Source organism: Symphalangus syndactylus, chromosome 3 (genome assembly GCF_028878055.3).
Source record: "Symphalangus syndactylus isolate Jambi chromosome 3, NHGRI_mSymSyn1-v2.1_pri, whole genome shotgun sequence".
Lineage (NCBI taxonomy): Eukaryota > Metazoa > Chordata > Mammalia > Primates > Hylobatidae > Symphalangus > Symphalangus syndactylus.
The window spans coordinates 71546399-71572190 of record NC_072425.2 but is presented as its reverse complement, the minus strand read 5'-3'; the positions used below and the strand labels follow the sequence as shown (position 1 = coordinate 71572190).

General features: G+C 35.9%; 1 protein-coding gene across 3 annotated transcripts in view; it reads right to left on the bottom strand.

The window, feature by feature from the left end:
- Window positions 1-3322: 3322 nt before the first annotated feature.
- The window catches only part of ALDH1A1 (aldehyde dehydrogenase 1 family member A1), a 180815-nt gene continuing 158345 nt past the window's right edge, over window positions 3323-25792 (bottom strand). For all 3 annotated transcript variants that reach the window (XM_055272247.2, XM_055272248.1, XM_055272249.1), the window contains 6 exons: window positions 21411-21513; window positions 19638-19822; window positions 14587-14751; window positions 12253-12410; window positions 8604-8678; window positions 3323-3932 (listed from right to left, as the gene is read on the bottom strand). In XM_055272247.2, the coding sequence (XP_055128222.1) occupies window positions 3860-3932; window positions 8604-8678; window positions 12253-12410; window positions 14587-14751; window positions 19638-19822; window positions 21411-21513 (759 nt within the window). In that variant the 3' untranslated portion in view covers window positions 3323-3859. The remainder of the gene's footprint in view (window positions 3933-8603; window positions 8679-12252; window positions 12411-14586; window positions 14752-19637; window positions 19823-21410; window positions 21514-25792) is intronic.

The following is a 25792-nucleotide window of genomic DNA, read 5'->3' as shown; positions in this document are numbered from 1 at the left end:
TTAAGAGACATGATCTTGACTTGTCTCAAGCACCCACAGAGAATTTTGTGGTTTGGCCTTCAGAGAGACACCACCTCTGCTCTTCCACAGAATGTCAGAATGGTGAGTGAACTCTTTTCCCTCCCTTGTGTCTTGACTCAGGATATTCTCCAGGATGCTATAGTCCTTGTGTCCTGCAGCAGAAAGCTTTCCTGCATTCCTGGCAGTCACTAAATTCTGGTATCTTGAAAATTTAGTTCTCATTGCCAATTTCCCTTTCAATATATTATTTCACCACCAGACTGGAAAAGCTCAAACATGTCTCCAGAGATCATTAAAAAATCCCAAGATATTCTGTTCTTGTGTTAGTTTGCTAAAGATAATGGCTTCCAGCTCCATCCATGTGCATGAAAAGGACATGATCTCATTCCTTTTTATGGCTGCATAGTATCCTATGGTGTATATGTAGCACATTTTTTTTTATCTAGTCTATCATTGATGAGCAGTTGGGTTGATTTCATGTCCTTATTATTGTGAATAGTGTTGCTGTGAACATACGTGTGCATGTATCTTTATAACAGAACAATTTATACTCCTTTGGGTGTATACCCAGTAATGGGATTGCTGGGTCAAATGGTATTTCACATCCTGCACGTGTATCCCGGAACTTAAAATAAAATAAAAATTTAAAAAATCCCAGGATAAATCAGTAAATGAAACTCTAATAGGAAATGCATTTCATGTGAAAATGTAACCTGGTCATGTAGTATACTCCGAAAAAGCCAGGAGAACTAATTTGCAGAATTGCACTTCTAAGTGTTCAAGTGAAATTAGACACTCAAAACATTACACACGTTGCCCAGAGAAAAGATCTTTTGAGTTCATTGCTCCCTCCTGAATTATGTGAAGAAATGGCTAAAATTGTCTGAGTTGGTTCTATTTGAGTTAGTCACAAGAATTTAAGAAAAACGTTTAACCTGCCTTCCATTTCTTGTTGGCTGTTTCAAAATAAAGCCAGAGTTATGTATGCAATAAAGCCAGAAGTACGTATCCTTAGAAAATAACAACAACAGAAAGACAAAACAACAACAACAAAACAACAGCAAAACAGGAAAAAGAGAAAGAAGAAATACCAACTAGATTAGACATTCGTGAATAAGTATCTGATACTGATGTTGTCTCTGCCTAAAAAGTGAATTCCAACCTCTGTCACTTAGTTTGGTATTCCTGGAGATAAAAATACTTTACCGTTTGGACACTGAGGACAATGAGATCATAGTTATGACCGCAAAACTGAATTTTTCAAGATGAAATTTCTTACTGGAATTCCTGTAGCACATGAGCTAATAAGATACTTTTTAACTTTTCAAGGTTTTAAGAATTACTACCGGTATGGCTTTAATATAAATAATGAAATATAATACAAATAATGTCTAGAGACTCAGAACAAGCCAATATAAAACAGATATTTTCTGTTTAATCCTGTAATGTCTTATTTATACAATGAAAATTTTCAAATATTTAAACTTGCTTCTGGCTTTTGTCTTGTTCTGTCCTCTGCCTTCTTTGTTACACATTTTAAAATGTTCTGGTTGCATGCCATTACAATATTAACTTGTCTACCTATTAATTTATTTACACGTGGCTTTAAACACATCTTTTAAAATGTAGACACTGTCTGGCTTCAGGAAAACACAACTCCCTCTGTGTTTGGACACTTTTCCTTCTCATTGTCCAAAGACCTTTCAGTTCTCCCCAAGGCTTTCGTTTCTTCAGTTTTCAAAAGGGTAAACGTGTCCCAAATCTTATGAGGTAGTCCCAGTTGCGGTTTATAGGCCAACATATGTTTGAAAAACTCTTGAAATGGGAGTTAAATTATTTCCTGTAAAAGAAGCCAATGAACTTCATTTGTTCTTACATTGTTACTCTTGACTGCAGCAGCTAGTAGTGCCCTAATAATAGAGGCACTGAAGTGTCTGTTTGTTAATGTAAAATGATAAACTTACATAAAATCTGAAAAAAATGTTATCCTAAGTTGCTAAACTAATTTTAGAATGTGTATAGTTATACAAATGTTCATTTCATTTGGGCCTGTCACTTTGTATATGGAAGCACAACAGAAGAATGAGAACGCAAGCAGCAATTCTGTTATGAGGGGATAAATGTGTAAGCTTGGTGTAGTTTCATGCAGAGGACATTTTTTTCAGCTGCTCTCTTTTGATTCCCAGATCTCTCCTTAGAACTCTAAGTGTTCCCTCATTGCATAGGACAGCAAGGGTTTTTATTTTTATTTTTATTTTTGAAAGAGGGTCCCACACTGTCACCCAGGCTAGAGTGCAGTAGTATGATCATGGCTCACTGCAGCCTCGACCTCCCAGGCTCAAGCCATCCTCCTACCTCAGCCTCTCATGTAGGTGGGACCACAGGTATGTGCCCCTATGCCTGGCTAATTTTTTTTTTTTTTTAATAAAGAGGGGATTTTGCCCATTGCCCGGGCTGGTCTCAAACTCCTGGGCTCAACTGGTCCACCTGCTGTGGCCTCCCAAAGTGCTAGGATTACAGGAGTGAACCACTGTATCCAGCCCAGCATGGGTTTCTTAATGTTATTTGGTGGTAACTGAGGAGGTGAGGGAGAGAAGGCAAAGTCTCTCTGCTAATTTGGAAAAAAAAAAAAAAGGGGGCTCTATTAAAACTAAGAAGGTTGCAGGACTTCTTGGAACCTATAATATGCTGCCGATGTGCAATTTGAAATTCCAAGAGAGGAAAATATATTGTATAGAATTTTTCCAAACGTTTTTTCAATGGAACATGTCCCGATAAATTTTGTAGAACCTCTTTCCCTTTTATTCATTGCAAATTTGCTCATCATTAAGGTTTATATTCAGTAAAATTTCCTACCTGAGGCCATTCCCAATTCCCTCAGTTAGCCTTCCTCATGACCACTTCTGCAAGTCACTACAAGTTTCTAAAATCCTCGTTTTTTAATGACCCCTCCTTTCTGTGGTGCAGAGATTGTGTCTTTATTAACCACTAAATTAAAGATCTTCAGATAATGAACCATTCATTATTCACCTCTTTTCTACAACACTTAACACATACCCAAAACTTTGTAGGAACTCAATAATTGCTTACTGAAGGACTGAGGCCATCAGTTTCAAATAAAATCTATTGATTTCAAGAGTTCTTTAGGAAAATACATGTTTCTTTACCCATTTGAGAATGGGTGGATTAGACTTTTACTTTTAAATGTACCTTTATGCTCAGTTTAACACTGTTTTTAAGCAACAAGAAGAAATCACTGTAACCAAAACTTGTACTTAAAAAAATTCAAAAGTAACAAGAATCATGCAAGGTTGTTTTTATTAAGCTTTATATTCAGTTTACAGCTACATATTACAGGGATTATTTCTTCTGACAAGCAGACATGACATCCTAGGAAACTTTTCAAAACAGTCCAAGGACTTTATAACTACTGGGAACAGAGCAATTTACTCTGCAGTTAACATGTATGTTAAGTGCTTCAAGGAATCACTAAGGGAAAGAAGCTAAATGCAACTGTTCCCTTTCTATAAAATGATTATCCTGGAAAAGTAGCTACAAAGAAAAATCACATAACTATGACAAAGCTAGAGAGATCATACATCCAAATTTGTCTTTTTTATTTAGGATAGGACTTGGGGGTCACATTTCAGAAGGCAAATAATTCTTTCAGAACAAGCTACGTGTCAAGTTTTCTATGGGTAGTATTAATACTAATATGATTTAGCTTATGTTTAAAAAAATCAAGAAAAGAAAAATTTTGTCTTTAAAATCTACTATATTAGTGACTGTAAGGAGATGCTTAGCTATTGAAGAGCTTCTCTCCACTCTTGTATTTTCTTTATGAGTTCTTCTGAGAGATTTTCACTGTGACTGTTTTGACCTCTGTGTATTCATGGAAACCGTACTCTCCCCTAGAGAGAAGAAAAACATACCCACAAACACCATTTAGCACAGCCGTGTAAATATACTGTAGTTCATGTTTGGTACAAGTTTGTTCTTGTTTTACCGGCTAGGGACAATAGAAAGTATTTCTCGTGTACAGAGCATTTCATATAGTAGCTAGCCAATCATAAGATTTCTGGTCTTACACAGATTCCCTTGTGGGGAAAATTTTCTTTAAAACTTTCATTTTAAATAATCATGTACTGTCAGTTGATTTCTCACAGAAATTTTCCCCTTTTGACATTATTCTACTTGATTCTAAAACTCGAACTGAAGATGCAACAAGATCATCTTGGAGAAATGAGAACAAAAAGCTGTAAAACTACTCAAAAGACAATTCAACCCAACAAGAATTTTGTCATTTCTAGTTTAGATTGAGATAAGATGGACATAGGACAAGAGGAGAAGTAGTAATATATGATCACTACAAGGTCTACTCTAGTTCTACAGTTTTATTGTAGTACTAGAGTAGAGCTTGTATTTATCATGTGTGATTGTCATAGAAGTGGTAAGGGGATAGAAATTGATCATGGTTTCATTGTTAGTCTAATGTGACCTAAGATGGTTTTAAACAAAATATTTTGCAGCAGTAGTTTCAGCAAAATCTTTTGATTCTTGGCAAAACAAAAACCTGACCTTTATTGTTTATTTAAAGTTTTTCAATTGTTTTCTTTTTAAGAGGAGGAAGATGATAGATTGGTCTAAATTCAGGCTCCTGGGCTTTTTGCAGTTGTTGTTTTTTCCCCTTTATACAACCTCCTCTGTCCCCCACCATTTTCTTGTATAACTCTTAAGTTCAACCCAATGATCGGGAATTAACTCGAGTCAATCAGTTTGGACTCTGGGATCTTGTTATCAGGTTTATGGAGACCTCCCACCAGTTTTAGAAACTGACTGATTTACCCCTTGTTGAAGAGATGACTAAAAAGATTGGGCTCAGTTATTCTCTATATTGTTTTGTTGAGAGGGTCAAATTACATGTATATAAGAGTAGTCTCAAAATCCTAACATTCATGCACATGTAGGCTTACAGAAGAATAAGATCTTGATCCCTTTTTCACCCCTCCGTTCTTGTGATGTAGACAGGTATGTAGAAGACATCATTTTCTGCTGGGTAACCTAATACTCTTACACTGATTATTTTCTTGGGCAATTAAGCTTTTGAAAATACCTTTTAAAAGCTTCAGTGAGCATGTTCCTTAAAGTAATTAAAGGGCTTAGCCTCAGTTGTCTGAAACCCATTAAAAGATAATATTTTAGTAAGTATTTTATCTCAGGGTTAGATCAATCAACCCATGACTTTCGCCAGTAGGCTTTCCATTGTATTTTGGGTCATATAGGCACTTGAAGGTCTCAGGAGAGTAATAAGTGGGATTTTTGTCATATTCAGGCTGAAATATGTCCTGCTTCTTAGGATTCCTATGCCTATACTATATCTACGACATAGCCCCAAACATCTGTTTGGATTTCTCTTCATCTTACTATGTCTGTGAGTTACTATTTGTATACTTCTGAAATCTTCAATGTACAAATCACCTGGGACCTTATTCAAATACTGATTCTGATTTAGCAGGTCTCGAGTGAAGCCTGAGTTGGCATTGGTAATAAACTTGCAAGTGATATCAACCTATGCTTCTTGTCCAGGGTCCACACTGTTAAAAAAAAAAAAGGCACTAGTACCACATTACATCTGATTTCCTCTCTGTACCAAGGATTAAGACTGGCACTAATTAAGTAGGCACAGAAGAACTGTTTGCTGAACACACTTGGTAAATATCAAGAAAAAAAAATTCATTTGTGATCTCACTATACGACCATTAGTTTATACTTCCTTGCTCCCCTTTTCTATGGGACAGGAGGAAAAAAATATGGTGTGAGGGGCTGAGAGCCAATTAAGTTTAAAATGGCATACTAGCAAAGTCTTAAAGGACCTACGTTAACCTAAGTGAAACAGTACAATTACACAAAGGGAGGAATTTCTGTCTTTTAACTAATCCCAGTGCCAACACTCTGATCAGAGATGCAAAATCAAGATTTGCATACTCTGTATCACCTTCAAACACATTGGGGTGTGCATAACACCATTTTTGGCTCTTTGAGGACTCTGTTCTCAACTGATCAATTCTCTCTATTGTTGAGGAAAATTTGTAATTTAACTCTTGGGAGTCATTTGAGGTTATCGCCTGAGTAATAACTTGTAACTCTTGGAACATCTTGCAGCAAATGACTTGTTTATTAAGTTCACCAAATTTGATTTCAGGTAGACTTTAACTGTAGCATTCTCAAGTTGAATTTTCAAAGTAAAGAAAAACCCACAACTTTTTCCTTTGTATTTGAAAGAAATTATCTATACTATGTTCTAGATTTTTAGGAAATTACTGATGGTTGATTCCTGTTTTCAGTCCTTCTCTTGATTTCTTTATGCCTTCACCTTAAAGTCTGACCAAATTATGTTCAAAGAAATTGACATGTTTGGTCTACTTTAGTCTTGCATTCCTTTTGATTATTTTATCTTTAATGTTCTCAGTGAAATGTGTTGTTAGATAACCAGGCCAGCAACGAACCAACTGCCCTTCAGAGTAATCTAACCTTTGTTCTTAGTTTTTGTACAAAGTAATTAGTTTTGCCAAGAGATTCTCCAGTAATAGAAAGAGAAGAAACTAGGGAAGGAGGAAACCCACTTGTTGAATTTACACTTTGTGACAGTTATGTGGCTAGGGATTTAATATTCAGTATGTCATTTAACTCTCACAAGAACTCTCATTCCATCTTAAGTGGAATGTGAACATCTCCATGAAATATGAGAAAGTAGAGGCTCAGAAGTTAGGTAGCTTGAACTGGGGTGCATGGCTAGCAAGTGGCAGAATCAGGAATCAAATTCAGCTGGTCAGACTCCAGTAATGTTTTCTCAGCTACGCCATGCATTGTTGACGGGCTAATCTTTTGTTCTACTTCAGCAACATCCTAAATATATCCATGGCTTTTCACTACTCCACTAATAAAATCTAAGTCAAATTTCTTAAATGCAGGACTTCTTAGTCTATATCATATGTAGCTCTGAAATCATATTTTTCCTCCCCATAAATCCACACCAATCAACCAAATTCACTAGCCCCTCGACATACCACATGTAATGTTCCATGCAAGAAAGCCTTCTTCTCTACTAACTGATATCCTACAACTTGCTTTCTGCCCTAGAGGGAGTTTCATCTCTTCTGTTAGGAGCAGTTTTCTCCTCCATCAACTGCCATTAAGTTTTCAACCACTGGATTTCCAATGGGGTCAGAACTATAGAATCTTAAGCATGGAATAGAGGTTAAAAGAGCTATTTGCTTCTTCCACTCTTATCCACACTCACAATCCTTGGCCGTGTCTGACAGATGAAAATAGTGATGGTTAGAGAGAGGCCATCCTGACTTATACTCTGGTAGTGTCTAGGTTTTCTTCAATACTTTGCTCTGTACTTTAATTGCTTCTCTACCTCCATGGGATATGCAGTCCGAGTGTATTACTACTTATTTCATAGTGTATGTAGGTTATTTTGCATGTCCTGCCATCACAGCTATGTAGAGCGTGGAATGTGGTGTCATGTCTCTGGGGTTCCTAGGACCTTACACATAGCAAGTGCTTAACAAATGAAAGCATATTAAGAAAGTAGACTGGTCATTTTATAATTCTCCCATTTCACTGACTCCTCAGAGATATTTGTTTCCTTGTAATTTTGCTGATTCGTTAGAGTATGGTACTCAACTATTTAATGCATTTAGAAATTGAGAAAGACAGATTTTCACTTGCTAATTACAAAATGAGCAAGTTTACGATCTGTGTTTGATACTATAAGATTTCTATTCCTTTTTTCTTCATAAATGTTTACATTAATACATGTAAAAAAGTTTTAAGAAATAAAATGACTAAAATTGCTTAAACAAAATCAACTAAGCATATTGCCACTACTTTCTGTACTTACACATTATATGTGCATACTTAAAAAGTCTATATACCCTGGTTTCAAAAGCAATTGAAATTTCATAAATGCATTTATATATAAATATTCTTAATCTAGTCACTACTATAAAACATGTTTTTCTCAAATTTCCTTTTAGGTTTAAATTTTAGTACTAAATCAACTCCTTATGGTAATTAAAAATTTTAAAGTCTACATCAATAATATCTCAACAAATGGGAATCATTCCTCTTACACTGAAATTTCCTTTACATAAGTCACCTAATTTACTTATTTAAATGGTTTATTCAAATAACTAGAGTGTTTACATTTGCACCTTTCTTACAATCACCAATTCATAGTTTCCACCTCTTTTCTGGAAATGTTTCCCAAATGGATTACATTCATATATGGAGCAAGCAATTTGAAAAGCAAGCAATATTACAATCACCAATGTAAGTTGCTTAATATAGTCCCTAAAATATATTAGGAGCTTAGTAAATTATGTTGCCATTCTGCAATCACCTTTTGCACTTATGGAGTACACCCCACATTTAATAAGCTATTTGGTGCTATGAATCTCCAGGAAAGAACAGAGGCAGGTTTTATTTAAAGTGAAAACTATAAGTTAATTCCCTGGGAATGAAAATCATTTTCATAAAAATAAATATTTATCTTAATAGAACGTTAATCTTACAGTTCTCGTCCATTTCCAGACATCTTGAATCCACCAAAGGGGCACTGGGCAGATACAACGCCATAGCAATTCACCCTGAAGGAAAAGAAAAGTGCATTATAGACAATACTTAATGTGTGAAAAAAAAATCCTTTTTGGCAGTTTTAGAAATTTAGAAAGCTCCTTACAAACTCCATTAATTTCAATATAACATACTCATCTTGATAAAAAAAAAAAGCAGCACTATAAATTAGAATGCAGACATATATGGATACACACTACCTAGAAACAAATAGAATAGTGCAACTACATATGTGGATAGCCATTTTGGTCGTACATTGTGCCCCTGAGAAGTGGTAGTCTGAATTTATAAAAGATAGAATAGTCACTATGCTATAGGGGGAAGGATATGGTTTGCTAGAAGCTAGAATTTGTTGGATAAGTATTCATTACTGCCTATATATTGATCAGCTTGTAATTCTCTTGATGTTTCTGTACTTAACACGCTAGAATCAATTTTCTTTTGCAATTGTAATATATATCATATTACTCAGTTTATTTTTTTTCCCATTAAGTGGTTAAAAAAATCGCTTAAACAGAGGTCTTGGCAGGAGTTGGGTTTAATTATAATTGATTCTCTGTCATATTTCATAAAATGTTTAAAGATGCTTATATAAACAAACATAATTACACGAATGGTAGTAATTAGAACCCAACAAAAAATTACAATAGAAGATCAAGATGGGGAAAATTAGAAATGCAGTTTTGCAGACCATAAACAATTTGTTTAGCTTTAAATTTGCTGGTGGCCAAAGTTAGCAAAATCTAATTATTTACCTGATTCTCATTATACACAAGAGAAAAACCCTTTTTAAAGGAGATTTATGTTTATACTTTTCTCTCCCTTCATGCTATTTTAATAGGTGGATAACAATGTGGCTTCCAGAGCCTGGGTTAGTAGCTGGAGACTGAGGCAGGAGGATCACTTGAGCCCAAGAGTTTGAGACCAGCCTGGGCAACATAGCAAACCATTGCCTCTACAAAAAAAATTTAGAAAACCAACCAATCAAACAAACAAAAAACCAGGGTGGCTTCCAGATAAATTGTATTATTCTTTGAAGGTTTGATCATTACTTTTATCCTGAGATTATATTCAGATGTTTCCTTTGTTAAAACACTATCCCAGTTTCTGAAGTTCCACATTCTCACTGGACCATAAAGTTCTTAACTATGTCTCTCATCCTGGAGGGATAATTCCTTTAATAAATTTACACTTATAAAAGGCAGTATTGTCTCAGCTTTGTTTAATTGCCCTTTAAATTGCAAAATCAAATACCTACTTTGAAATTATGAGTAAAATTCCTGCAACTCTGGAGTTCAATAATTTTCCTGAAAACACCAAGCAGCTATTAGGTCTGGGACAATGCCAGAAAATTATTATCTTCTAGGATATATAGTAACAAGATGGTCCCCTCTGTTTTTCATAATAGAGGAAATTCCTGATTGGGGATTCCCAAGACCCTCAGTGGGGTGATGTCATAACAAGCTTCATCAAACAAGCATGGAACACTTTGCTAGTCAAAAATACAAAATCGAAATTTGTCTTTGTTAAAAAGTGCAGAGAGTAAGTTTGCTCATTTTACTGTAGACTAGAAATGAAACTATTTTACCGTGAATTAACAGAGAACTGAGAAATGTTCACTTGGCAAAAACTTTGAGTTCAAAATGTTATCTGTCTTCTGTAAGCAAGTGTTTCCTCATGTGTAAAGTGGGGATGATAATATTTAATAGGATTGTTTCAAGGTATGCGTAAGATCGCTTGAAGAGTATTCCTGTTGTAGTACTTGGTATATATATCTTCAGTAAGTGGCGATAATATACATACACACAGTAACTATGCTGAATTTTATTAATGCTTTTATCATAGGCAAATTCTATATTCATCACTAGCTATACTGACTATTCAAGAAGAACTTGCTGGATTTTATTTAAGAGTCTCCCATTAGGCTCACTTCCTATTGCTGTTATGATGGCAATTAAATTGCCACATGAGCTTTGGAGGAGAAATTTAAACTATACACTGATATAATTTGTGTTAATGTACACCCTCACCTTCCCCAAATCAGTTTATACATTTTTAAAGCCCCCGAGATTATTCTAATGAACAGCCAGGTCTGAGAACCACAGCCTTAGAATATTGTATAGGTCCAGGCCAGCATGGTGGCTCAGGCCTGTAATCCCAGCACTTTGGGAGGCCCAAGGCGGATGGATCACTTGAGGTCAGGAGTTCGAGACCAGTCCAGCCAACATGGTGAAGCCCTGTCTCTACTAAAAAAAGAAAAAAACAAAATACAAAGATTAGCTGGGCTTGGTGGTACATGCCTGTAGTCCCAGCTAGTTGGGAGGCTGAGGCAGGAGAATCACTTGAACCCAGGAGGCAGAGGTTGCAGTGACCCAAGATTGCACCATTGCACTCCAGCCTGGGTGACAGAGTGAGACTCCAGCTCAAAAAAAGAAGAAAGAAAAGAAAAGAAAGAAAAAGAGAAAGAAAGCGAGAAAGAAAGAAAAGAAAGACAGACAGACAGGAAGAAAGAAAGAAGAAAGAAAGAAAGAAAGAAAGAAAGAAAGAAAGAAAGAAAGAAAGAAAGAAAGAAAGAAAGAAGGAAAGAAAGAAAGAATATTGCATAGGTCTGATCTAGGTGTGACTTAGTGTTGGGAAGGAAAATAATCTTGGGCTATTTCCAGGACTGAGGGGCCAAAATGAGGCTAATGGGACCAAAGCGACCAAAGACGTAGTCTAGAGACTGACGGTTGAGTATAGAATACAACAGTTTGAGAGGCACAGACTTCATGTTTATATACTCTTGATTAAAGTATAAAAATAAGAGATATACACTAGGTCAAAAATGGGAGAGGGAGGGGATCTTCAAAATTCAATTTTTCAAAAATAACTTCAATTACCTCTAATAATCCTAGAGTAAGACGGCTGATATAAGAATATTTGCATATACACAAGGGTACCAAGTAAATATTGTTTATTGGTTAAATAGAACTTATTCTTTTCCCTCCCTGTATACAGCATAGTACCAAGTGCTCAGAAATTACTTGGCAATTCTTATATTGTGTTAATCAAACATCAATACAATATTTTTGGTAAGCAATTTCAAGAAGCTAGATAAAGTTAAAGAAAACATCCTCCCTAAAGTTCTTCCAATATAACTTTTTTTTTTTTTTTTTTTTTTTTTTGAGACAGAGTTTTGCTTTTGTTGTCAAGGCTAGAGTGCAATGGCATGATCTTGGCTCACTGCAACCTCTGCCTCCCAGGCTCAAGCAATTCTCCTGCCTCATCCTCCATGTAGCTGGGATTACAGGCACCACATCCAGCTAATTTTTGTATTTTTAGTAGACAATGGCGTTTCACCATGTTGGCCAGGCTGGTCTCAAACTCCTGACCTCAGTCAGGTGATCCACCCACCTCAGCCTCCCAAAGTGCTGGGATTACAGGCGCTAGCCACCGCGCCCAGCCTTTTGTTTGTTTTTCAAGGCAGCAACTGCTTTTCTAGAAGGATAGGTAATTCCAAATGAAAAATCCAAGTCTGAAAAGGTTGAAGGTAGTAATCTGTTAATGTGGTTATTATTGAAAAGGCTACATTCCTTAGGTTGGACTTACCACACTGTTCCTGCCTGCAGAGCAGAGGAGATTGTTATGGCTTTATCAATGTCTTTGGTAAAGACTCCTGCTGATAAGCCGTAGAAAGTATTGTTTGCTCTTTTGATCACGTCATCTAACGATTTAAACTTCATGATTTGCTGCACTGGTCCAAAAATCTATACCACAAGAAATAAACAAGTAAAAATAATAGGTTAAAATGAAATATTTTAAATGATATTGTAGATTTTTTTTTCCTGTACACTATCCTAAATTGATTAAGATTTTGCTTCTCATCTCAGACCTATGTGTGAGAATCCAAATAGGTAACTGCAAAAATGGTAGGTGAAAACAGATAATGGTCAGGTGTTAAATTTCCTTTGGAAGAAGAAAGGGTACAAATAATTAAGGCAATATTAAGTTTCTAGATGTTGGAATTAAGCTTTCAAGAACTTATGATTGTGCAACAAATCATTAACTTCAGAATTTCTTTTTCACTTGGGAATATTTTAAATTCACTCTCTAGTTTTTTTATCTTCCAAGTCACTACATGTAATAACAAGCCCCAGAAAGCAATCTACTGGATAAATGAGTAGGCAATGATAATCTACTGGATAAACGAATAGGCAATGATTGATAATAATAATGCTTTAAATACCTGTATGCCATTGGTAAAATATTAATACTAATTACTTTTCGTAATTAGCCAAGTTAGGTAAACATCACGAGCTTTTAGTCTACTCTGTAGCAAAATCTTAGGCTTAAATATATCAAACAGAATTGTTCATTAATGCAAGAGCTTATACATTCTAAACCATCCTATTCTAATCAAAGCATGAGTTCATTGGTAATGGCTATAATTGCAGGACAGAAAACAAAAATCACAATATGCTTATTCTAACCTAAAGTACTCTTTTGCTTTCACTAAGTCCCTGGTTACTGCAGCCCAAACTCAATTCACCCTGTATCTCAGCCTCAGGTAGAAGAAAGACAACTGGATTTTCTCTTTAAAATTAAGCTCCTGCATTTCAATAAAACGTTTATTAAGATCAAATAAAGACTCCTGAAATTACCAGAATTTTCTGGGAAATGTGAATGAAGGAAGACAAAAATCAGAAATGACAAATGGTTTTCTGGTGTTCACCACTGATTTAAGTATCAGAAGGGAGGGGCTACCGTTCAATAAAGGTTGAGTGCGAATCTTAACATTATAAATCGAATCATATTTGAACGTAGGAACCATATACACAGCAGCTACTCTAATAAATGTGTTCATATTTTACATAATTTTAATTGAACACAGGACAGAGCTCCAGGCTCCTACTTTGAAGTAGCAAGCTAGCTGTTCTACTATATATTAATAGATTATAGGAACACAATAAATGTTTCCTTAATTGAAGATTTTTTTCCACCTCTTATCTGGTATTAATCAAGATATGCAAGAATGACAGCTCAATTTTTTTTCTAATTTTGTATATTGTAGTTAAATACTTGGTGAGCATATATATAATGTATCTACACATTATATATATATATACACACACATGCACACACATATATACACTCACCAAACATTTAACTACAATATACAAAATTAGGAAGTCTAACAGCTGAAACAAATAGGACTAAGAACACATAGAAGGTAGGGAGTGATAGAGGGGACAAATGCTGTTTTCAAATACATGGACGGCTGTTACGTAGAAAAAGTCCATAGGGCAAACATGGAACCAGAAAGTAGAACCTATACATTTACCTCTTCTGTGGTGAGAACACTTAAAATTGACTATCTTAGCAATATTCAAGTATACAATACATTGTTAACTACAGTCAGGATATTTACGATAGCTCTCTTGAACTTACTCCTCCTAATTGAAATTTTGAATCCTTTGACCAATATTTCCCAACCCTCATCCTCCACTCCCCCAAGCCTCTGGTAACCACCATTCCAATCTCTGCTTCTGTGAGTTCTACTCTTTGAGATCCCACATAAAAGTGAGATCCTGCAGTATTTGTCTTCTTATGCCTGTCATATTTCGTGGAGCATAAATTTTCCAGGTTCTTGCTGCAAATGACAGGATTCTTTTCCATTGTTTTAAAGCTGTGAAGGCAGCACCTAAAAATTGTTAAGCATCCAGATCTGTGTTGGCTGGACATTTGTGGCTGGCCCCATGGATCCCTTACTACTTTTTAGTATCTATCACAAATAACTTAAACCTCTATCAAGAACAGAATAAAGAGTAAGGTTTAGAGGGAAAGATGTTCCAAAGAGCTGGGAATTTTAAAGTGACACTTTGTATACACACAAACAGACAAAACATGGCAACAAAAAGAACAGAAGAGAATGAAACCATTTACCTCCTCTTTGGCAATGCGCATCTCATCTGTAACATTAGAGAACACTGTGGGCTGCACAAAGTAGCCTTTATTCCCCCACGGGCCTCCTCCACATTCCAGTTTGGCCCCTTCTTTCTTCCCACTCTCAATGAGGTCAAGTATTTTATCATATTGTTCCTTGTCAATCTATTTGAAAAATATCACATGAAAAGAAAAAAAAGTAGTCACTTGTAAAGATAACACATTGCTGGGCCTGTTAACAAGGGCTTCAAAATGCTAAAATACTGCAATTAAACCAAATATTGAACCAAAACAGCTAACAGAGGCTCAGATTCATTCTTTGGATATATTTTCTTCTCATGACTTTTAGGGAAAAATCTCTTGAAGACAGATATTTGTATTTAACATTTATTTTATAGTTATATAGGAAAGCATTCAGCACTGCAAACACATAAAAAACACATAAATGACAATCATCATTTATTCACTCTGTAAGAAATGCCTGTTAATCTAAATACATTTACCTGGAAACTATTGTCCTGGCTGAAGTGAAAGGAGGGAAAAGAGAAAAAGAGAACTTTGATACTGGGTTTAATTAGATCTACTGGGAAGCAGATGCTTTAAGACTGTTCTTAGAAGACTCCCGAGCCTCTGTTTGATCTCCCCATTTCTGAATCACCCACTCTGACCTGTCCGATGCCCTTGGATATCCCATTCTGACCATAGTCTGGGCACCCTTCCCAGTTCTGGTCCCACTGGGGCAGTCAGTAAACCTGCTTCCAATTTCTGGCCTGTCCTGAATGTCACCATCCTGCTTCATTAAATGAGCCACATCTAAATATATGCCCAGTATTACAGAACTTAAATGGTCTTTATTTAAACACTATTTTTATAAGGAAAATAAATGAGTTTGGAGTTCTGGTTGTGAACACCAGGAACACATACCTCTTCTTCAAGCACTGAAATCCGGGGCTAATTTTTGTCTCAATTTCTATTTTGTGACATTGAATGACTGGATGACTCTTGGATTCCAAGTAACTGGTGAGGGCTGCCTATCTCAGGTGTAGCAGGGGTTAAGGATTAAAGGAAAACCAGGAGATCTAGGAGCTAAGATGGGTTGGAGGGTGGAAGCTCTTGTAGGTTTAACTTCCCACTACTTGAAAAGTTTTATGTTTCACTTTCTCTTACTCTCTTCTGACTCTGCAAATCTTCTCTATCTTCCAAAGCCAAGAAAAAGCTTCCATAAAGTTATTTCTAACTGGACACAGCTCAGCCCCCATATCTAACTAGATTAAGCACTATTTGAAACCAGAACTATTTTCTAAAATTTGGCACAATATTTGGTACAATGTTGCTCAACAGTCTTTAGTGCAATATTTAATATAATATCCCAGAAGGAAAATATTCCTTCATTTCCAGCAGATCAAGAAAACTGTAGTATTAAGAAGAAATATTTCAATTACTACATAGGTTCAATAGTAGCAGACTAAGGGGTGGGGCGAGATAAATTCTGCCTGGGTAAGGTATTCTAGTTTCTCAATAAATAGTCAAGGGTCCATGTCCCTCCACATAAAGCTTTCTGTGTTATTGGAACATATTAATCTGACTATGCCCTCAACATCATGATATTTGGTTTTTATTTCAAGATATATTTCCCAAGCCATCATGTTTTCCTGTCTGTGCACGTTGAATAACCAGTGCCAGTCAAATCCCTGCATACATACTGGAGAAAAGGGCTGAAAAACCTTATTTGTTGGAAAACTTAGATGGCCGCTAACTTATAAAACTACAGGCCTTCGTATTTCAGTGCCTTGCTACAGACAATGTGGTCCTACAACCAGCAGCTGCGGCATCACTTGGTAGCCAAATGTGCTTCTTTGACCCCACCTCAGATCTACTGAATCCTCGGGCACAGGAAAGATTGAGGAACACTGTGGTGGAGCTTGGGACTACAAACAAAAAATTAAGCCCTACTTAGAGACTGGTCAGTTTTGTCTGGCTAATTTTAATTCACCACAAATACAAACCTTCTTCAGAAGGCATCAGATTGACCACATATAAACTTGACCTTCTTTCTGGACACCTGGGACTGTTCAATAATGCTAGGATGTAGCTGGGGCTCTCTTATGTGATGGGCCATTGGCCTATGGGCTGGTCTATGAAATGTAATAGGTAGGTCATGATATTGTAACAGTCTCAAAGGAAACATTTTAAGGTGTTTGAATGGGTAAATTCTTTGATTCCTTAGGCTTAATGGGTTAAAGAAGATGAATTGGGAAAAAGCACTTACATGTTCTCAAATTATTCAGAAACCACGTGTCAACAAAAGCAATGAATAGATATAGAAGTAATTGATCCCTATGATAATTGTCACCGTAGGTATAAATGGAAGCATGTAATTTTTATTTATTTACTAGACATTTGAGCATGTGGACCAAGCACCCTGATGGATACATTTTATAGATTATCCAATTGCACTGCAGAATTATTCTTCAAGATTGAGGTTTCTATGCACATTCTTCACATAAGACAATAGTTTCAGGGAGGCTGGATTTTAAATCCAGCCTGTAACTCAAAAGTCCATCTTTCCACACTATTATAAGGTGCTACTCTGTGATAATTTTAATATCGTTTATATGGATATCACAATTTCTGTTTCAAATGAAAATACTAATTTTTCCAAGTTTAAGACAATATATATTTTTTCTATAAAGTCAAATAGGAAAATCACTTGAAATATGAAAAATATACACACATGAATGCACAGATATAATAAAAATATACAAAGTATACACATATATTTTGTAACTGCTCTAACCCCCAAATACTTTGTTTGTAATCTTCAAATTTTTTTAAACTTTAATTTTTTCCCCCAAAACAAATCGTTTTGACCATTATTTTTTCTATAACCTTTTTGATGTTATATTTAATGAGGAAGATTCTGTCATTGTATTTAAAAGCCTCAGTTCACTCAACCACCCCTGGATGAGGCAATAGGCTAAAGCATAGTGAGTGAGTGTCCCCTTTGCGTAAGTTCTTTCTCCTAACAACAGATGAATATTTAATGGAAAAGGAGCCCAGGGCTTTTTAGTCTTTTGTTTCTCCAAATTCTAACATACCTACTTATCCTACTGACTCAATGGAACTTGTGATAAAAATCTATTCATTTATAGAAACTAAAGTCTCATATTAATCAGATCACCAGATTCTATTCATTTATAGAACTAAATTCTTATATTAATCAGATCGCTGGATTATTTACTTTAGAATCTTACAAATAGGAATTTTTAAGTCTATTTTAACTTCCTTATCTTAAAACCAATGAGGTCTTCCAGCTCAATTTTTGAGCCTTTTGTTGAATTGTGAAGATGTCCTAATGGAGGAAAGTGCTGCCCAACAATTAGGCATTAGGTATCTTAGGTATTCTCTCTTCTCTTCAGATGTATCTATCAATCATCTATCAATCCATCAATAAAATAAGAAAAGTGCTTCACTTTTAGTTAGATAGATAAATAATCACAACAAAAAACTTAGAATTCCATTCTTTTTGGAAATGGGAGACCAAGTCAACATTGATTTGAATATATCTCTTGGCATCCATATACCAAACATGAAAAAAAAAGGCAACCACTTTTACATACTCATTAAACCCAAAGACAAATACAAAATATAATGGGATTAAGATAAAACAAAGTATTACCTCACTTGCCACTTATTTTAGGGCTTTTACATTTCAATATGTGGCACTGCCTAAGTCCTAAGATTTTCCTACTTGGATATCTTGAGATGAACAGGAAAATCCAAGACTGTCCAACTTACTTAGACTGTAAACTCCATGAGGTCCGGGATCAAGTCCTCTTTGTTCCTTTTGGCATTGCCAGGTACCCATCTCAAGTTTTAGCTGATAGCAACGTTCACTAACTTTTAGTTAATTGAATTGACTTTTGGCTTAGCGAATGAGCCAAGAATATGTTTGGTTTCAAATTAACAGCACACAACAGCGTAAAACCTTTATTGTGAAAGAACAGAGCCTCTAAGCTTAATGTCTAGACTCCAGAGCAGGATTTCTTGGCAGTAGTCCTGTTGGCATTTTGGGCCAGATAATTCTTTGTCATGGGGTTGTCCTGGTCATTGCAGTATGTTTAGCAGCATCTCTGGCCTCTACTCTCTAGATGCCTGTAGAGCCACCCTTTCTCACCAAGGTAATGACAATTTAAAATGTCCCTAAACATTGCCAAATGTCACCGGGGTGAGGGGAGCAAAATTGCCCCAGTTTAGAATCACTGCTCTAGAACAAAACCCAAAGGGCAAGAAGAAATTCACAACCAAAGATCCAGAAGCTTAAACAAACAATGAACAGAGAACTATGCAAGGAAGAGGGAAACATGATCTTTGGATAAGAGAGAGAGAGAGATCTTTACTGATAATAAAGTCTACAAAGAAAACTGAGTGCCTAGGGGAATAATTGGGCTTTAACAACTGAAATAGGAAGTTTGCCACAAAGGAAACTCAGGACACTTTAGGACCCCATGCTACAATTAGGGGGTCAGAGTTACTGATGACTTGCAGAGGATTTAGGGGAGCGCTGGTTATAACTGTGGGATGGCAGCTGAGATGAAGGATTGAGGAGGAAAAAATGGTAGGAAGGTATAAAAACTTCAAAGTAGACAGAGAACTGTATATAGGAATCAAGAGATGTGCAGATTGAGGAAAGCAAAAAATTTAGAACATTTGTTATTTTTCCTCATGTCTTTAATTCCCAGCATGGCTGGTAAACTGTTTCTAGACATGAAAACTGGGCAACAGTTTCAGACATGAAAACTGGGCAACAAAACAGTTTCAGACATGAAAACTGGGCAACAAAACAGTTTCAGACATGAAAACTGGGCAACAAAAACAGGATGATTTCATTATCATTGGGAGTTAGATGCTTTTAATCACCAAACTGGCACAGCATTGTCACCTAGGAAGGTGTGCAGATGGGAAGTAATCTTTCTCAATAAAATCTAGATCTAAAGAGGATACTTTATTCCTGTGCCCTGAAAATGCTGTCCTTTCTATTTTTTACTTACCTGAGGGCCTTGAGTGACTCCTGGAGTTAGAGGATTTCCAAGGATATACTTCTTAGCCCGCTCAACACTCCTTCGAACAAACTCATCATAAATTGATTCTTCCACAAAAATCCTGGATGCGGCTATACAACACTGGCCCTGGTGGTAGAATACCCCATGGTGTGCAAATTCAACAGCATTGTCCACTGCAAAGAAGACATTCACATTAAAGATATATTTTCTAAAAATTATATATTTTATATGTTTCTCAGAGGCAACATGGAGATAAAGAAAAATTATGAGTTGTATAGTCAGACATGGGCTCAGTATAGTTTACCTCCTACCAGCCAGGTGGCAAATTAATCTTTCTGATCCTCCATTTACCATGGAAAAAATAGCAACATACAGAATCTGAAAAAATAGTGGTTACTATTACAACTTTAATATGGACATCACCAAGAATGTAGATTTGATCATGAGATCAAATCTCTTTGGAAATGATTTATATAAATATCTCCAATTATATAATTAGATGACTGTGATTATTTCTTTCAGGCCCCAGATTTTAAACAGATAATAAAAAACCTGACATGTCTATTGAATTAAATAATTTCAAAAGATTCTTACTCTACTCAATAGGAAATGTGATCTTTGTGGGAAAGAAAAACAAAATAAAACAAAAACAACTAAAAAGTAACAAAAAACACTAATACTCAGAATTACTCACTCACCTTATGATTTTATTCTAGCAAAGACATGTTCAAAATCTATCTAAAGTATACCGTATTATTTCATATGTGCCTATAAACTCTTACTTATTTTAGGTGATAAAATGTGCATTAAAAGGAAGAAATAGGTTGCTTCCTTAAAACAAGAATAAAATTTTCTTTGCATTTTAATTTTCTAAATGCTGAAGATTCAATTCAATGTTATAGCAACTGGGTATTATTATTATTTATTTTGTGAACTAATTACATCTGCTTAAGTTGTAGCAGAAGCAGTTTATAGACAATCTTAGTAAAATTAGAAATCTGTCATGTTTCTAGAATATTTCTTAAGGTAGTGTGTTCTAAAATACTTCAATTAAGATCAAAACAGCAACATAGGCTAATTCCATGAACCATTTGTATTTACAGCCTCTAACGAATAATGCAGTTGTGAAAGAGAAAAGAATGTTTGACCATGCATTTCTGCTAATTAACATCTATTTAGGAAATAATTGAGAGATTCTACTTGGTAATATAATCAGAACGAACCTAAAATATTATATAGTGGAGTTATATCAAATTTGTAGGTTTAATATACATAAACTCCACTATACTTGCTAGGAAAAAATATTTAAATATTAAGTGTAATTTTCTTCTGATCATTTCATTTAATGAATGTATGACCCAGAGTGAAGGGAGAGGGCAAATGTGAAACTACTGTCTCTTCAGTTGGTCTCAATCCAAGACCCATTCTGGAGTATCTCATTAGCTCAATGAAATTCTAATAATCACAGATATGGAATTAAAAAAATACACCATGGCACTTAAATGCAAAATGTTTACATCATCTAGGGTTTAGCTGAGGAAATAGCAATCTATTCTAAACAAGGAAGAAATTGTGTCTATTATCTATGTGTTATAACTTTAGGATGATTTAAGAGATTTTCAAGAGTAATTTTGGACTCTTTACACTTTGATGTTAGAAGCAAATGCTTTTTTTTTTTTGTAAAGTTCAAGTTCACTTTTGGCATTATCAGACACCAAAAACAATGAAGGATGAAAAGTTAACAAAGCGGCTTCTACTCACAGTCAGCATCAGCTAACACAATGCAAGGGCTCTTTCCTCCAAGCTCCAGGGTCACCCTCTTCAGATTGCTTTTCCCGGCAGCTTCTTTGATCAACTTGCCAACCTGAAAGGGAGCATTACGAAGGAGGAGGCTTACCCTGCTCTTATGAACACAGGTTTATTTAGCATTCTAAATTTATGTGATGTTTGTGCCACAGTAAAATTTCATTTGGGAGAAACACCAAATGGCTTTTTTTTTGAGACGAAGTCTCACACTGTCGACTGGGCTGGAGTGCAGTGGCGCAGTCTCGGCTCACTGCAACCTCTGCCTCCCAGGTTCAAGCGATTCTCTGGCAAATGGCATTTTTAAAGATCTGGCACCTTTAGATATAAAAAGCTCCCCCATCCAGGCATACAGACATAAAAGGAATCAGAAAAATGCTGATTTTTCTTCATCAGCAAGAAAGCAGAGATATAGAACATGGATAAGCGATATTGATGGCTACGCAGGTTATTTTTAATTTTAATCAGAATATCATCTCTCTACAGATTGATCAGACTTATCATGACCCATTGCAACTTAGCTATTTCATTTTTTATCCCTCTTCTGGCATCCAGATAACTCTATCCAGTCAAACTGACATATTCACTAACTCTTGAATCTCATCCTTCTTCTCATTATTTGTCCACCCCAACCTGGACTGCCTTCAAGTACTATTCTTCTTAGAGGTCCAGCTCATATCTTAGCTTCTCCTTAAATCCTTCTCTGATGACACTAGGTCAGATGCTAGAAGAAATGACAGGACCATTTCTTTTTCTAGTCTCCCAAAAAACCTCATGAAGTCTCCTTCAGAGTCTGATCCAGATTGTATCATTTGTATAGAAATACATTTCCCAAATAGATTGTTAACTCCATGGTAGCAGTAACAATAACATATTACTGCATACCTCTCCTCATCAGTATCTACAACAGAAGGCTCATTTAATTGCAGATTGACAGTTGTCTCTCTATCTCTTTCTTTCTCTGTCTTCCCACCCAACACACACACCTTTGAACAGTGGAACTGGATGAAAGAAATGGGATCTGTGCAGCTACCTCAGTTAGCTAGAATCCTACAGTTCTGGCTTCTTCTTTAATGCTAGTTTGCTCTTTTCAGAGGAAGACTTTGTTTTCCATTATTTTTTCCTTTGTGGATCACTTCCCATCAAGATTATTTACTATAATTGTTTCTGGTTTTTCTATCTCTAAAAACTTGGCTGGTTCTACAATTATTTCTTTTTTATTATTTGTATGGCAGCCTTAATCCATCAACACGTTCTTTGCCTTTCTTTTTTAAAGGCAATTCACTATTTTGCTTCTTTTATTTTCTAGGTTTCTTCTTTTTACTCCACATGTCAGATTTTAATAAAAAGTTTCTATCCCAACTAAACAAGAGAGAAATAGATGTTTAGTGAGTGTATGTTTACATTTTATGTGGTTACTGAACTAACTGCTGCTGTGCATTACAGAATAGGGCATAAATATGCTAATGTTTTCATCTTATTTAAATATTTTATGTTTCTAAATCAAACCTCTAAAAGATTAATAAAAAATAAATTAAAAGGAGATTTGCACTAGGGAAATTCTGTCTGAAATTTCTCTTATATGCCATTCCACAACACACTTCTTATGACCACTTTCAGAAACTGAATTTTCATTTAAGGTGTTAAGGAGTTTTTAATTTTGTAGATAAAAAGTTTACTTGCCTGTCACCCTTTGATTTCTCTAAATTCTTTCTGTATTTTTTTATTGTTTAATTTAGGTTTACTGGAGTAACTCCATTAAAGTAGATAACTTTTGCCTTGGAGAAGGTAATAAAATCAGATATATTTTTGTAAAAGCTACAGATGTCAAAAGAATGAGGATGAAGAATGATTAGAAGTATGAATGAGAAAGAAAGGCTACATTTTTGCTTAGCACAAGTTTAGATGGCAAATAAGAGGCTTGAGTTTTCCCAAAAGTCTAGCTAAAGTCAAAACAAGGAGACATTAATTTTTGTCTCATGATTTCATTCCCTTATTTGGAGAAAAGTAAACATTTATCATTTTTCTCAAAGGAGTATGCAATGAAGAAAAGATAAGAACCATTAAGACTCTGGGTAAACCGTGTATTCCATGATACTGTGGCATTGCCATGTGGAGCAGAAGTAGCAAATCCTCATGAAAATGGTCTAACTTATTATGTCTTGCACAATGTGGATAGAGTTCTATTTTATATGAATCTAATGGGACATTGCGGTGGCTCACGCCTGTAATCCCAGCACTTTGGGAGGCTGAGGTGGGCAGATCATTAGGTCAGGAGATCAAGACCATCCTGGCTAACATGGTGAAACCCCATCTCTACTAAAAGTACAAAAAATTAGCTGGGCATGGTGGTGGGTGCCTGTAGTCCCAGCTACTCAGGAGGCTGAGGCAGGAGAATGGCATGAACCCTGGAGGCAGAGCTTGCAGTGAGCCAAGATCGTGCCACTGCACTCCAGCCTGGGTGACAGTGCAAGACTCTGTCTCAAAAAAAAAAAAAAAAAAAAAAAAAGAAAAAATTCTTACCTTGCCAAAAGTGTTGTCAGAATGGGGGGTCATTGTTACAATGAACACAAAGGATACAGTCTATTGTTTGCCTCTTTCATGACATTTATCAAATTCCTTAATATCTGCCAAGCAACAAATGTGAAGCTAAAAGAAAATCCAGAAAGAGGTTCCAGGGAGTATGGAACTAAGTTCTAGGAGTTGAAAGTAAGATGGGTTTTGTGGCTCCTAAAATCGTGTTATTCACATTTAATTCTTTAATACTTATTTAGAATTTCTTACTGTGATGGTTTCTGGAGATAACAATGAATAAGACTGTCTTTGAGGATAATCAGCAAGAGAGAGAGACACATAACAAGGCAATAAGCATGCACTGTTATTATATGTTGTGGACAATGGGAACTCAGATGGGGTATTTTAAAATTTAGGCTGCTCTGCTCCTGGGACTGTAGAGGCAAGGAGAAAGCCAGAGAGGGAACATGTGGGAGCAAGTTTAGAGTAGGTTATGGCCAAGTATGAACTAAAAGCCTGGGGGAATGAAAAGATACATGGAATAATCAGGAAGAGATGGGGCAGGGTGGCAGAGATGGAGAAAAAGAAATATTGGGACAGGAAGCTTTTTTCTCACACTGTGTAAACTAGTGTGAGAAATTAAAAAGTATGGGAGGAAAGAGGAAATATGGCATGTACTGAGCGCTCAGTAGGGTGATAAATGTTTTACTACTCATCAGCTCATTTAATTGTATTCTGTACAACTCAGTAAAGTTGATCTCGTCTCCATTTTACAAATGAAGAAACTCAAATTTAGAAAGGCTACTTAAATTTTTAAGGACACACTGCTAGGAGGGGTAGAGTCAGAATTTAAACCAAGATATTTTCTAGACTTTTAATCTCCAGGGACTTTTTTTAAGGTAGGTAAAGTGCTCCCCCAATGTTATAGGGGATCATGGATGAGCAAAGACAAACTGATGCTGAAGATGAGATCAGCAAACAGTAGCTCCTGGTCCAGATGACCTGGAGAAGGAGTAGGCATAGGATCTAGACCAGGGTTGTTCAATCTTTTGGCTTCCCTGGGCCACATTGGAAAAAGAATTGTCTTGGGCCACACATAAAATACACTAACAGTAAAGATAGCTGATGAGAGTGAAAAAAAAATATGTCAGGCCACGTTCAAAGCCATCCCTGGCTATGGGTTGGACAGACCTCAACAGGTACATGGATTCCCTATAGGGGAGGGTCTAGAATTCTAGGCTGAGGAATTTTCACCTTTATTCCTCTGGTATGATTTCAACCTGGGGTGTCACCATTTTTAAATGTATTGCCATGTCTTGAACATTCCCACTTGTTTTGTCTACAATAAATCTTTACTGTGGGGTTTGCTTTTCCCTATCTCAATTAGGGACTTACAGAATGCAAACTTTTTTTAGTCTACGTCTGTGAAAAACAAAGAGACATATATATATATTTATTTACTTCATTTTAAAAAGACCAGTAAAAATAAAGTTTGATTTTCCACCATTTCTGTCTGCTATGTAAATTTGCCTTTATATTGGAGTAAATAATTAAGATGATAAAATAATCAAATTCTGCTCACCACACTATCTGGAATGTCTTTTTTGCTTCTCAACTTCCAGGAAGTTAAAAAAGTAACAATTCCTCAAAACCCAGAGCTAGTTCTAGTACCCATTTGGACATCATCATTCCTTCCTGTGAACCTTTTTACAGCATTTTGTACATACCTTAGTACCTTATCACACCCTGCCTTGTCTCTTGTTGTCAGCAGCTTTCTAAGATGGAGTGAAGCTCACTCTTCACTGTCTATACTGTGTACCAATGAA